Source organism: Benincasa hispida, chromosome 9 (genome assembly GCF_027475165.1).
Source record: "Benincasa hispida cultivar pf3 chromosome 9, pf3_genome.v1.1, whole genome shotgun sequence".
In the NCBI taxonomy this organism is placed as follows: Eukaryota; Viridiplantae; Streptophyta; class Magnoliopsida; order Cucurbitales; family Cucurbitaceae; genus Benincasa; species Benincasa hispida.
The window spans coordinates 98,797,567-98,810,474 of NC_143486.1; the positions used below are offsets into that span (position 1 = coordinate 98,797,567).

Below are 12,908 nucleotides of genomic sequence, written 5' to 3' on the forward strand. Positions count from 1 at the left end.
GGGCTTTTTTGAGAATAGGACCAGTGAGTAACTGCTGAACGTTCTTTTTACAAGTAATGTCGAAAACCCAGCTGAAGTGGAAGGATTTAAAAAGGACTAGCCAAGAAATGAAGAAGCAGTCAAAGAACAAGTGTTGCAAGTCTTCTCCAGCTTATTTACATAAAACACATTGATTAGGAGAAAGAAAATGGGAGGGCAGCTTGTGTTGTAGAACTGAGGCGCTGTTTAGGGATCCAAAAAGCAAGATCCAAACCGTAATATTCACTCTTCAAGGACTATTGGTCTTCCACAAAGCTTTTAAAAGGTGGGTGTCAATAGGTGAGGCCAAGGCAAGATGGTTGGACAGAGATTTTACCGTGAATGAACCACTTGCTTCTAAGGACCAAGAACGATAGTCAGGTCTGAGAGAAGGCTTTAAGTTGGAAATCAAGAGAAGCAAAGTCTGAAAGTCTGGTATTTCTTCATCTTTTAATAGTCTTCTGAAGGGTAGAGACCAAGATAGGTTTTGAGAATCCCAATGATCCAAAACAGATCCATTTTGGTTAGAAGCAGCTCTAAATAAAGAGGGAAAACTCTATTAATGGGAAAGTTTTAATTAAATAGGTTCTTTACGTAAAAAAGGATAGTGTGACCTAGAAAATGCATAAATCCATCGATAAAATTGACAAGGATATTACATAAATTTTTTGAAATGGATAGATCAGGGAAAAGTTAAGGGGGAAAAACTCTTTGTTGAAGCAAATATTGAAGTGGTAAAGGAAAGTGTGCCAATCGGTAATCATATGCAGCATGCATCAGAATCCTTGAATTGTAGAAGTGAACTTAGTAAATCTTTGGAAAAAAAGTTTATCTTGTCAAGATATGAAAATCCCCATGGAAAGACATAAAACAGATGGATCTTTTTGTTATCAGAACCATAGACTCAACCCAATACAAACATTATATATATATATTTTTTAAATTAAAAAAACTGAATCAAGGAAGAAGACTTCCATTATCAAAAGAGAGAATTATTTAATGAGAAGATGAGCTATCCCTACACACCAACTAGTTACTTTCAAATAAAGGATCAAGGTCAAGAATTCTTCCACTTGAAAGTTAAAACAAACCAACATATACAAATAATCAATAATTTGTGTTTTCAATATAGCATAACCAAGGCGAATCGTGTACTGTGAAGTAAACTGCAGTGTTGTGTAGAAAAAGAGTCTTAGTTCTTTCTCCAGTTTTTATTTTATTTTATTTTTTTCTCAGACCTTTATTTTTTGTTGAATGGTTTTAATGATTGCAGAAAACAACTTGAGGACATCCTGGATAATTTGAAAGAAAAGCCAGATGTTGCAACATTATTGCTGGTATCTCTTTTGCTCTTCCTCCAAAAAAAAAAAAAAGGACTAATGGTTCCATGTGGGTATATCGAAGGCAATAATTTGACTTTTTGATAAAATCTATGATGGTTGTTGAACAATCACATATACTCTTTGCGAAGCCTGCATTCTAAATCCTGTCTTCTGACCTCTTGCCATTTTAATAAGTTATCTTCTCTTTTGGTTTCTACTCATCTTTATCAAACTTTTGTTTAGGCACTACAACGAACTTTGGAATTTGAAGACGAACTGGCAGAAAAGTTTGGAGGAGGTGCTCGAGGGAAGGAGAGTGGAAATGAAATTGAAGAATTTGGTAGAGAGGATAGTAATAGTCAAAATGTTTCCGACATCAGAAAAAAGTATGAGAAGAAGCTGGCCGTACATCAAGGACCAGAGAATGATGTATGTAATTTAATTTTTAAATGCGAGAATACCACATTCAATGACTATCCTTTCCTTTCTTCTTTATTCATGTAAAACTGTACTGTCTAAATGCTATTTAAATTTTGATTGACAGGAAAAGAATGGAATCAAAGATATGCCGGTGCCTGGAGCTGGGGTAATTTACCACTTAACTAATTTGTATGCAATTCAATAATGGAACGTTAGATTGTTACACAATGTAGTTGCAAGTGTACAAGAAAAAGTTTCATTGTAAACCAAACTTCCGTCATCTATTAAGATTTAAGCATTGGTATACTTTGCAAGGAGCTATTCTGCTATATAAGATAGTTCATAGGTGGCAGTTCGTTTCCTTTAAATACTGCAATATATAAATATACCCAAGATTTTGTTTCATATGGATAAAATAGCTCTTGGATATTTTCCAATATTTGTTGGCAGTTCAACTTCCGTGGAATTGTCTCTTCTTGCTTTGAACCGCACTTGACGGTGTACATAGAACTAGAAGAGAAGACATTAATGGAGAATCTGGAAAAACTTGTTCAGGTAATATCATTGATTATTTCTATATTTAGTGATGCCTCTGACCCTTATGAATATCTAATAGGTCTTATTTGATTATGCTGATCCTCAACAAATCAAATTTGCTTTATGACAGGAAGAAACATGGGACATTGATGAAGGAAGTCAGAGCAATGTTTTATCAAGTAGCATGCAGGTAATTTGTGAAACATGATCATGCTTTCTATCACTCGGATATTTGATACGAGCTGTTTGAGGACTATACGGGCTTGTATGGTCCTCTGAGGGCCAAAGTAGAAGTAATTTCTTGAACGAGCTGGGAGACTTAAGTTTGTGCTTTGTCGGTCTAATTGGTGTGTGGTTGGCAACTTTAACATCATTTGTTTCCAAGGTGAAGAGGCTCCCCAAGGGCGTGTCAATAGGTTAGTGAGAAATTTTAATGATTTTATTGAGGAGTTTGATTTGATCCCCTTTGTTGAATGACAAGTTTACTCAGGCTAATAGTAGAGGGAGAAACAGATCAACAGGTTTTTACTCTCCTCAGGTTGGTTAGAGATGTTTGGGAGGTTCGACAAATAGTGGGCCCAAGAGTCACGGATCATTGGCCTTTAATTTTATCTTCAATTATCTAGAAATGGGGCCTAGCCTCTTTCGTTTTAAGAATATATGGCTTAAGCATCCTTCTTTTAAGTCTCAGTTACCAATGTGGTGGAATTCAACTTTTGTTGGGAGATGGGGAGGGTCTTTGCTTTATGGAAAATTTGTGGTTGTTGAAAGGGGTGCGCAAAACCTGACCTAGATTAATAACGTTGATGAGAAGGAATTGAGCGTGAACCGAGTGTCGCTTTGAAAGAAGAGAGATTTCCTTTAAGTTTGATTTTGTGCAGCAACTGAATGTCTGCTTGAAAGAAGAGAGAAACTCCCTACTCTAGTGAGGTGTGTGGTATTCATGGAGCTTTGTGTTTGCCTATGACCATGTGGATGGTCAGTTGGCATCTTTACTCCCTGAGAATAATTTGTGCATTGTGCCATTTACGCATAAAAGAAGTAAGAAAAAGATGAGGTATCAATGTTACCTGTTAGGAGCTGCCCCTTTTTTGGGGATAAGGAATGTTTCCTGAAATCCATCATAGCTTCCATCCCTCATTCTTAAATTTTAGTATTTAATTTTTAATAAATTCTTAATGCTATGTGATAGTCTATGATTTATTATATTTCCAATAATTGTATGGTATTTTTAAAGTAAAAATAATGCACATTTACATAATGCACATTTCTATGGGAGGGGGTACAACACAAAATGGCTCACACCTTGTTAGATAGGACAAGGTTATCAAATCTCATGCACAAGGGGGCCTTGGTCTACGGAGTTTGGCTGATAAGAACTGTGCTCTTCTTGCTAAATGGGTTTGGAGACATTACCTTGAGGATGGGGCATTTTGGAAACAGATGGTTGAAGCAAAATATGGTTAGACTCCTCTTAAGTCTTGGCCCAGTACCATTTTCCCCAACTATATTAGGGGTCCCTGGAAAGATATTTTGGAGCATATGAATCTTATTAAAGAAAATACCAAAATCAAAGTGGGTAATGGGGAAAGCACCTCTTTTTGGTATGACAGATGGATCAGAGCCTCCACTCGCAAAGAGATTTTCCCCGGATTATTCTACCTATCCACACAAAAAAGGTCTTCCATTCTTGATTTGTGGGATCTTAGACAGGGATGGTCTCTGTATTACAAGAGAAATCTAAAGGATGAAGAGATTGAGGAGTGGCTCGATCTCATGGACAGCCTTTACAGTGTCCATCTACCCGCTGACAAGGATAAATTGATTTGGGAGCCAGACGCCAAAGGATCTTTCTCTACAAAATCTCTTACCTCTGTTCTGGGAACTGTTCTGGAATCCTCGGATCACCCCTTCCATGATGCTATATGGAATGATTTTTACCCAAAAAAGATTAAGTTCTTCATTTGGGAAGTTAGTCACAATGCCATCAACACTATTGACAGATTGCATATTCGCCTCTCCCACATGGTCCTCTCTCCCCACTGTTGCCTCATTTGTAACTCTGGCTCAGACTCATCAAGTCACCTCTTTATACACTGTCACTTCGCAGAGAGGTTTTGGAAGGAGATCTTCCTTTCTTTTGGTTGGTACACTGCCCTCCCAAAAGATTCTATTGGTGCCCTCACACTCACCGGTCATCCCTTCACAAAACAAAAGAAGAATTATGTGGATACATTTGATACGTGCTTTCTTATGGATCACTTAGAAGGAGAGAAGCAAGCGTCTCTTCAAAGATAGGGGGAGCTCTTTTGGTAGCTATTTTAATCTTATTATCTTTCATGCTATGAGTTGGAGTAAATTCACATCTTTCTTTAACACATACACCCTTTCTTCCCTTTTGACCAATTGGAGAAGTCTTATGTAATTCCGTTGGTATGGTTTTGGTCCATTTTTATAAATTTCATACATCAATGAAATTTGTTTCCTATTAAAAAAAAAAGCAGCATAGAAAAGGTATCTTGAATCTGTTTTCGAGTATAAAACAGATCACCATCCTGTAACTGGGAAAGAATTTCCCTAAGAGTATCTCTGTCCTTAATTTCCTGCTGCGAATCTTTGTCCTTGTACTCACTCTTTGCATATTCTAATTACTTTATCGTTGGCTATTCTTTTTTGCAGTTGTTTCTAATAATCAAAAGGAGCTTAAAGAGGTGTAGTGCCTTGACTAAGAACCAGACATTATTAAATTTGTTCAAGGTGCATTCTATATCCACATCAACAATTATTGTTATGGTTGATCCTGCATGTTGTACTTCACTCAGATAATTTAATCTGGGTCTATGGGGGTAGTAAAATTATACTACAACATTTTAATTAAGGCGGGAGTGTCCATTTTCTTCAAGTTTAATATGTGAAGAGTATGCTTCAAAAATAGTAATAATAATAATAAATGTTTGCTCCTGAAAGGGTTTGAGTTTTCATACGATCAAGATTATAAAACTAACTGTCGTTCCTTTATCGTAATACAAATTTCTCGGTATAAAGATCTAGGTTTGATGCTTGTATTTGGGGTAATTTAAGAATGATTCAGTAGTTTTGCTAAAGAAGATGTGAGAATGAACATTGGGTATTAATGCTTATAGATTCACATCTATTTGGAGATTGGCCATATACATAGTTTGCATGTTGTATGCCACTCTCTCATTACGAGGGCTTATTAAGCAGCATAAATTTGTATGTCAAGATCAAAATGATCTAGTAAAGATATTTGGAAAAATCCAAAAAGAACATTTTGTTCATATTGATATTTTTCATAATGATAGGGTATCTATTCCAGTTATGTCTGAATGATGGATAAACTACCCTCTGTGTGGTAGTTATCTATTTCTATCATCACGTTTTCACAAGGAAGATACTCTTTAAATAATTGCATGCCAATGAAATAGTCATTATGCAGATAAGAGTTATGTATTTCAGTTATGTACTGCAACTGTATAAAAACTATGGTCCGTTCCAAAATATGCACAGTAGCTAATGCTAACACAGTGGTTCTTTTAGAATAATCTTTATTGGACTTTTCTCATCGCCAGGTATTCCAAAGAGTGCTAAAAGCTTATGCTAACAAACTTTTTGCAAGACTTCCCAAGGGTGGCACGGGATTTGTTGCAGCAGCCACTGGCATGGATGGACAAATAAAGGTGCTTAAAGAGCAATATTGAGTTTCTTTTCCTTCATTAAGAATTACATTTATTTTTTTATTATATTCTAAATGCGTGTGAAAGTTGTGAACAGACTTCTGACAAGGATGAAAAAGTTATCTGTTACATAGTCAATTCAGCTGAATATTGCCACAAGACTGTAAGTTGCCTTTTGGATAGTTTCATTTTACCTTGTTATTGGTTCTCGATTATTCTTTTTGGTAATTTACTTGTCTGGTGGACACTAACTGTAACATTTTTTTTCTTTTTTCAAAAAAGGATTTAAAGAAAGCAATTTATCAATAATGAAAGCATGATTCACTCTAAGTTAAGAAGATGGCATTGCATCATTCAAACTTGACGGACAATTGTTAACCGAGAATCCCTCCTAATTATTGCACAAACAAGCTAGGGAAATACCTGATTGAAGATTTTTTTATTAGGATATTTGGAACTTCATTGCTAAGAACCGAGAATTAGCTAACAAAACAGATATACTAACTAGTTGATTTGTCAAGCCTTTTTTTCCATCTTTAGATGCATGTACTGGAAAACTAAATTATACCTTTCCTGCATTGGCTGGACACAGATTTTTTTAGTGGTCATGAACATGATCATCATTGTACTTCGTGGCTATCATCTTAATCAATATATTTATAGTGGTTGAAAAATAAATATTTTTCTGTTTTTATTTTCTTGAGGGATATATTGCTTGAATAGCTGACCCATTAGAATGAAAAACTATATATCTGATTAAGAATTCATTCTAAATTTTGTCTTTCAGTAACATCAAGTTATTTATTCATTATTATTATGTTTTTGTGGTGGGGGCGTTCAGTCTGGTGAATTGGCTGAAAGTGTGCAAAAGATAATTGATTCTCAACTAGTGGATGCGGTAGATATGTCAGAGGTGCAGGTATGGTATTCATTACCTAACTGCAGTGGAGGATAACTTTTTTTCAATTGAATTCCATAGCATGTACTGTTCTGCAGGATGAATTCTCGGCAGTAATAACAAAAGCGTTGGTCACCTTGGTGCATGGTCTGGAAACTAAATTTGATTCAGAAATGGCAGCAATGACTCGCGTTCCATGGGGTACTCTTGAAAGTGTTGGTGATCAATCAGAGTATGTCCCCTTTCCCCCTTCTTTATCACTCAATTTAAAATCAAGAAGCTTCCCTAAGAGACAAATTGTTGAAAATAAGTGAAGATAAAGAATACATCGAAAATAGAAGTAGTTCGTAGTTCCTGAATGACTCTCTTACCTGTTAGGATCTCTACAATGCTTTTATGGTTATTATTATTTTCGATAGGAAACAATTTTATTGATTTAATAGGCAGGCCTGAAAACCTCTCTTTCCTGTCAGTGAGGACCTCCCCGATGATTTTTTTTAATGCATGTGGACAAACTAATGGGCAGTCTGGTTCTATAAGATTAAAGATTTTAAAATCGTTGGATATTTTTAGAATAAAAGTAATGTCTAATGAGAAACAATGTGGAATTGAGATACGTGAAAGATTACAAAAAGGCATATAAAAAGACCGCCCAAACAAGGAGCCACACTAGCTAACTTTAGAAAAAATGACTCTAATCTAGAAGAATCAGACCTACCGAATAATTACAGTACTGTTGGTAACCAAGGTGTAAAGAGAAGCATTAAACCTAGCTAAAGACCAAACCTAAACTTAAATATCTCAACTCATAAAAATCAAAATATTTCAATCAAGCCAAGTGCTCCCAAAAAAAGATAGGGATGTTCTTTTTCCTCTTGTGGACTGGCCTGAACAGGGAAAGAGAATCTCCCCAGGGGAAGGGGGAATATGGTCCTCATCTCTTTTCCCGCCCCATTTGACACAAGTGAAAACTAAATTTCCCTTTAAATGGGGATTTCATTTGACCATTAAATTAAAAAATTTCTACAAAAAGTCATTTAATTGAGATTTTTATGTAAATAAATAAATAAATAACACTAAATGGGAAACAATCCTTCACAGAGAATCTCTGTCCAGATCCCCACAAACATCCCTACTCCAAATGAATTGTCCCATATTCCCAAAAAAAGTGGATACAAAAAACCTCTGAATCATAGAATGACGACCTTCATTGTGAGCTGAAAAAACTCCTGCACAGCTCCAAAAAGTGATCCCAAAGCAAAGCAAGCTGACGTCTCCAAAGGAAATTAGCAATAATCCCGGCTCCATATTTGCCAAGAAGCATGCGTCTCATTAACAATATTGCCGACAATTCAACTTTTTCATGGCCTTAAGTTCTTCTGACATGAACATTGGAAGCATTCTACCCTTGCTCATGGCATCCACCTTTTCATTTATTACAAATTGGAAAAAGAAATTTAGTCATATTTGCAATAAAATATATAAAAATCTCGTGCCATTTAGAATCCCCGTATTCCACATTGTTGTGTTTAAAACTTTATTTTATTTCTAAATTATTTTTTAATTTTTAATGCACCCACATCCTTTTGAATTTGTCCCGAGTGCCTGTGTCCACATCCATATTTCTTGTCATTTCATATTTCTGGAAGAATGCTGTATCCTCTCCTTCCTTTGTAATTTTTTTTGGTGCTCATTGTTCAATACACTCATTCTCATCCAAAAAAATGTAAGTTGCCTTGGAAGGTGTTTAGTTGGGCACTGGAGCTGTCACCGATTAAGAATTATCTGACTTTCAAGTTTATTAGTAATTGGAACATTAATCGTTAGTCTTGTTTGCACCCCCACCCGATTTCAGGTATGTCAATGGCATTAATATGATTCTCACAACCAGCATTCCCGTACTTGGCAGACTTCTTTCACCTCTTTACTTCCAGTTCTTCTTGGACAAGGTGATCATTGATAGGATGGTTCCTTTTATTTTACAGTTTGCAGTCGTGTTATAGTCAACCTTACTATTTAGTTTTCAGCATCATCCTGTTCAATTACCTTTATAATGTCCCTTTTGTGTGTTTTTTACTTTTCTCTATATTATTGCTTGTATGCCAATGCCTTCGCCCATTTCTTTCAGCTTGCATCATCTCTTGGTCCGCGCTTCTATGCCAACATCTTCAAGTGCAAGCAAATATCAGAAACGGGAGCCCAACAAGTATTACAAGCTTGATCCTTTGTGTACTGTTTTTACCCTCTGGGAAATAAGTTTTTATTGTCAACCTAAGTTTTAGAATGCCCATAACAACCAATATATGCCTACGCCTGATGAATGATTTCTTTGTGCACATTTGTCTTCTTTCTCATTCATTTAAAGAATAACTAAATAAACTTAAAACTTCCATATCAATACCCGTAAAAATAATTGATATAACTTATGTGCCAAAGCGACATACTTAAAAGATTTGAATAGTCTTGATGACTAAATGTAGTGTAGGGTTAGTTGTTTATCCTATGAAAACAGTTGAGGTGTGCGGAGGTGAGCCTGGACACTCGTGGGTATAAAAAATTGAAACTTCATTTTGGAATTGCTTAGACCCCATTTTATAACCGTTTGGTTTTTGAAAATTAAACTTATAAAAACTATTCCACTCATAAGTTCTATATTTTGTTGTTCATTTCAACTCATATTTTAAAAAACTTTAAGTATTAGTTTTCAAAACCTTGTTTTTGTTTTTAGAATTTAACCCGGAGTTCAAGTGTCTGAATGAAAACTATAATAGAGAAATTGGGAGGAACATAAATTTCAAAGACCAGATACTAAAACCAAAATCATTATCAAACAGCCCTAGTTTCTAGTAAATGAAATATCGTTGTTGCAGAAAGAACCTTAACACTATATATTTATATACATGCCTGTGATGTTATGTGCATTAGAAAAATGGAAACAAATCTGCACAGGCCATAGATGATTAAAGACGCCAAACTAAATGTGATAGACTATTCATTTGGCCATTTCTCCACAAATTCATCATTTAGTGATTTATATAAGAACTGAATGCTGATAGAAAGATCTGGGTTTGATTTTGATATATCATAAGTAACAGTTGAAATGCTTGTACAGATGTTGTTGGACACTCAAGCTGTGAAAACAATTCTTCTTGACATTCCTTCCCTTGGTCGACAGGTACGTTCAGAATCACAATAACTAACCTGGCACTGCTCTCAAGTCATCTTTTAATGTGTCTATACTGTTTCCCATTCTGGAATTTTCTTTTTATCAGAAACAAAAGAAACTTGGGCGGCTGCAGACTTTCTTAGGAAATGTCAATTAAGAATCAGACCCATCACAGCAGAAACTTTAATTAAGAACTTACAAACAACAACACAGAAACCTCGATCCCATTTGAAACCATGAATTGTACAAGATCGCATGAGAAATCAAAAGAATTTAACTTATCTGAAAAAGTTAAAAGGTCTTTCTTTCCTTCCATCTGTTGAGGCATTTGACCTTGATACTCTTGCCGTGCTTTAAACCACAAACCTATTCCAGATTTCCTTCCTCGTTTTCATGGTTTCATATTATCTTGGGCATGTAATATTACAACTAATTTGCTAGTTTCTCCAATTTTCAAGGCTTTGCATTTTTTAAAAGATGCGCTTAAAGTAGCAGGCTCTTTAAGTACTCGTTCTATGCCATTACTTCAATTTTATTGAGATGACTTTTGAACCATGATTTGTGTAGTTAACTGAACTTTCAAGTTACTGACGATTGTTTTTTCCACAATTATTATTATTGTCGCCATCATCATCATTAAATACATCTAAAAATAGACTTCTTTCTCATAAAGGTTCGATGAATTTTCTTACCGACTAGTTCATTTTTGTGGTTATTTCTCAGACTTCAGGTGCCACTAGCTATTCAAAATTTGTAAGTCGTGAGATGAGCAAAGCTGAAGCTCTTTTAAAGGTTTGTAATCAAGGCGCAACGTCCTTGTTGGTATTTTTTTCCATTCTCTAAAGCCAAATTTTATCCCAAGTTAGAGGTCAGGAAAATTTTGAAAAGGCTATATCCCATTAGGATCAACTTAAAACAGGAGGGAATTTTAGTGATGGAAGCCGTTAGGGGAATTATCAAGAGACACACTCTTGACCTTTATCCTTACGATTCTCCTACTTTTATTGGTCTAAATTTCTCAAAGAACTGCTATTATTGGAGCTGTTAAAATGATAATCCTGGAGTCTTCTGTTAAATCTGATTGGAGCTGGTTGATACAATACAAACAATTCTCTAACTGCGTTGGCACGGTCAAACAAAGGTCTCAAGTCAACTAAAGTTTCCCCTAAATATCCTGACAGTTATCTTTATTTTCTGCACAGGTTATACTTTCCCCCATCGATTCTGTGGCAGATACGTATCGTGCTCTACTGCCGGAAGGAACCCCGATGGAGTTCCAGCGAATTCTGGAACTTAAGGTTACATTTTTGCTTCTCTTTTATTCCTATTTCACAAAGTTTTACCTAAAATGTGGACAGTTCACAACTTATGCACTTTGTACACTGCACATTAACGTTGACCATGACCAACAAATAAGACGATCATGTTACCGTTATATGAGTCATAAATTATACTTGGGAGATTGGAATATCTATTACCTGTCAAAGAAATTGACCATGATACAGCATGTAAAAACCACGCTCATGATACACCATGACTCATTTCACTCATGTATATATTTTTCTCAAAAAAAAAAAAAAAATTCTAGTCTTTTTTTTCTTTAGTTTTTTTTTTTTTTGAAACATCTCCTAGTCTAGTTGGAAATGAGTCTCGTGAATAGAGTTACGACCCAACTACAGGCCTCTAATCATGTGACCAAGTTCATATTCCTGCAAATTGACAAATAAAGATCCAGCAAGAAATTCAATCTCGCTGCATTTGGATGAAATGAATGTGTTATTAGCTGGAATATGTTAAATAAATGGCTCTATCAATTTCTGAAGGGTTCCTATCGTCGGATTAGTTTCCAGGCCAAGGTCAAGGTCAAGCTCAATATTTTCTCTAGAAAAGTTACACTCCATGTAGTAAAGCACGTTGATGCATTTGCTCCATGTTTTGTGCATATATTTATTGCACTCGCCACGTTTCAAATAAAAAATATAGGCTTGTGAAACAGCTGTGCCTTTTGTGTTGCATTAATCACGTTATGGCACATGTAGGGATTTAAGAAAGCTGATCAGCAAAGCATACTGGATGATTTCAACAAACACGGACCAGGGATCACGCAGCCTTCAGTTTCATCACCTTCGGCTCCACCTGTTGTCTCCAGCACCCCTCCAGCTCCTACAGTTACCAGTCCTTCTACAGTCGGGCTTATGGCATCCAGGGAGGATGTCCTTACTCGAGCAGCTGCGCTAGGACGAGGAGCTGCCACTACTGGATTCAAAAGATTCTTGGCTCTTACTGAAGCTGCAAAAGACAGGAAAGATGGACCTTTCAGAAAACTTTTCAACCCTTGAAAGGGAAGGAATGCTCGGTAATATGCTGCTCCTAATCGTATTGAACTGTACTGATATTGCATGTATTATTTTCTGGTCCTCTCTATAGTATATAGTTTGCAAATCCCCGTTTGTTACATAGAAAACTACTACAAATCCCACTCAATTTTGAAGGTTTTGGGTTTCTTTTTTCCTACTTTTTAATTCTTTTAGTGGCAATTCTTCTAGTGACATGGAGAAATGTGTCGGGATTAATATGATATTTTGAGAATGCAGAATTTGAAGCTGAGATTCTTTCCGAATTTCAACTGATTTAGTCCACAAAAGTTTTAGAAGTCGTCCTATTTTAGAACATTGTCAATGATCTCTCATTTTTACCTTTCTTTTGCGTCAAGAAATTTCATGTGAATCTGGAACCTTCTAATATTGCATTCCCGTTGACCCTCATCATTGGGCTGGGTTGGCACGACCGTAGAGAACAGTGTCGGACGTTAGGGGGAGCACAAATTCATGTAAAGTTAAATTTAGTCTAAC

General features: G+C 35.8%; 1 protein-coding gene across 1 annotated transcript in view; it reads left to right on the forward strand.

Moving 5' to 3' along the window:
- The window catches only part of LOC120085323 (vacuolar protein sorting-associated protein 53 A), a 48,722-nt gene extending 36,022 nt beyond the window's left edge, over positions 1-12,700 (forward strand). Inside the window, exons 8-23 of the mRNA XM_090317837.1 lie at positions 1,292-1,355; positions 1,584-1,769; positions 1,885-1,926; positions 2,211-2,315; positions 2,428-2,487; positions 4,977-5,054; positions 5,888-5,995; positions 6,090-6,155; positions 6,834-6,911; positions 6,989-7,122; positions 8,746-8,839; positions 9,019-9,096; positions 10,003-10,065; positions 10,780-10,848; positions 11,259-11,354; positions 12,096-12,700. Coding sequence (XP_090173963.1) covers positions 1,292-1,355; positions 1,584-1,769; positions 1,885-1,926; positions 2,211-2,315; positions 2,428-2,487; positions 4,977-5,054; positions 5,888-5,995; positions 6,090-6,155; positions 6,834-6,911; positions 6,989-7,122; positions 8,746-8,839; positions 9,019-9,096; positions 10,003-10,065; positions 10,780-10,848; positions 11,259-11,354; positions 12,096-12,395 — 1,621 coding nt within the window. The 3' untranslated portion in view covers positions 12,396-12,700. The remainder of the gene's footprint in view (positions 1-1,291; positions 1,356-1,583; positions 1,770-1,884; positions 1,927-2,210; positions 2,316-2,427; positions 2,488-4,976; positions 5,055-5,887; positions 5,996-6,089; positions 6,156-6,833; positions 6,912-6,988; positions 7,123-8,745; positions 8,840-9,018; positions 9,097-10,002; positions 10,066-10,779; positions 10,849-11,258; positions 11,355-12,095) is intronic.
- Positions 12,701-12,908: the final 208 nt, after the last annotated feature.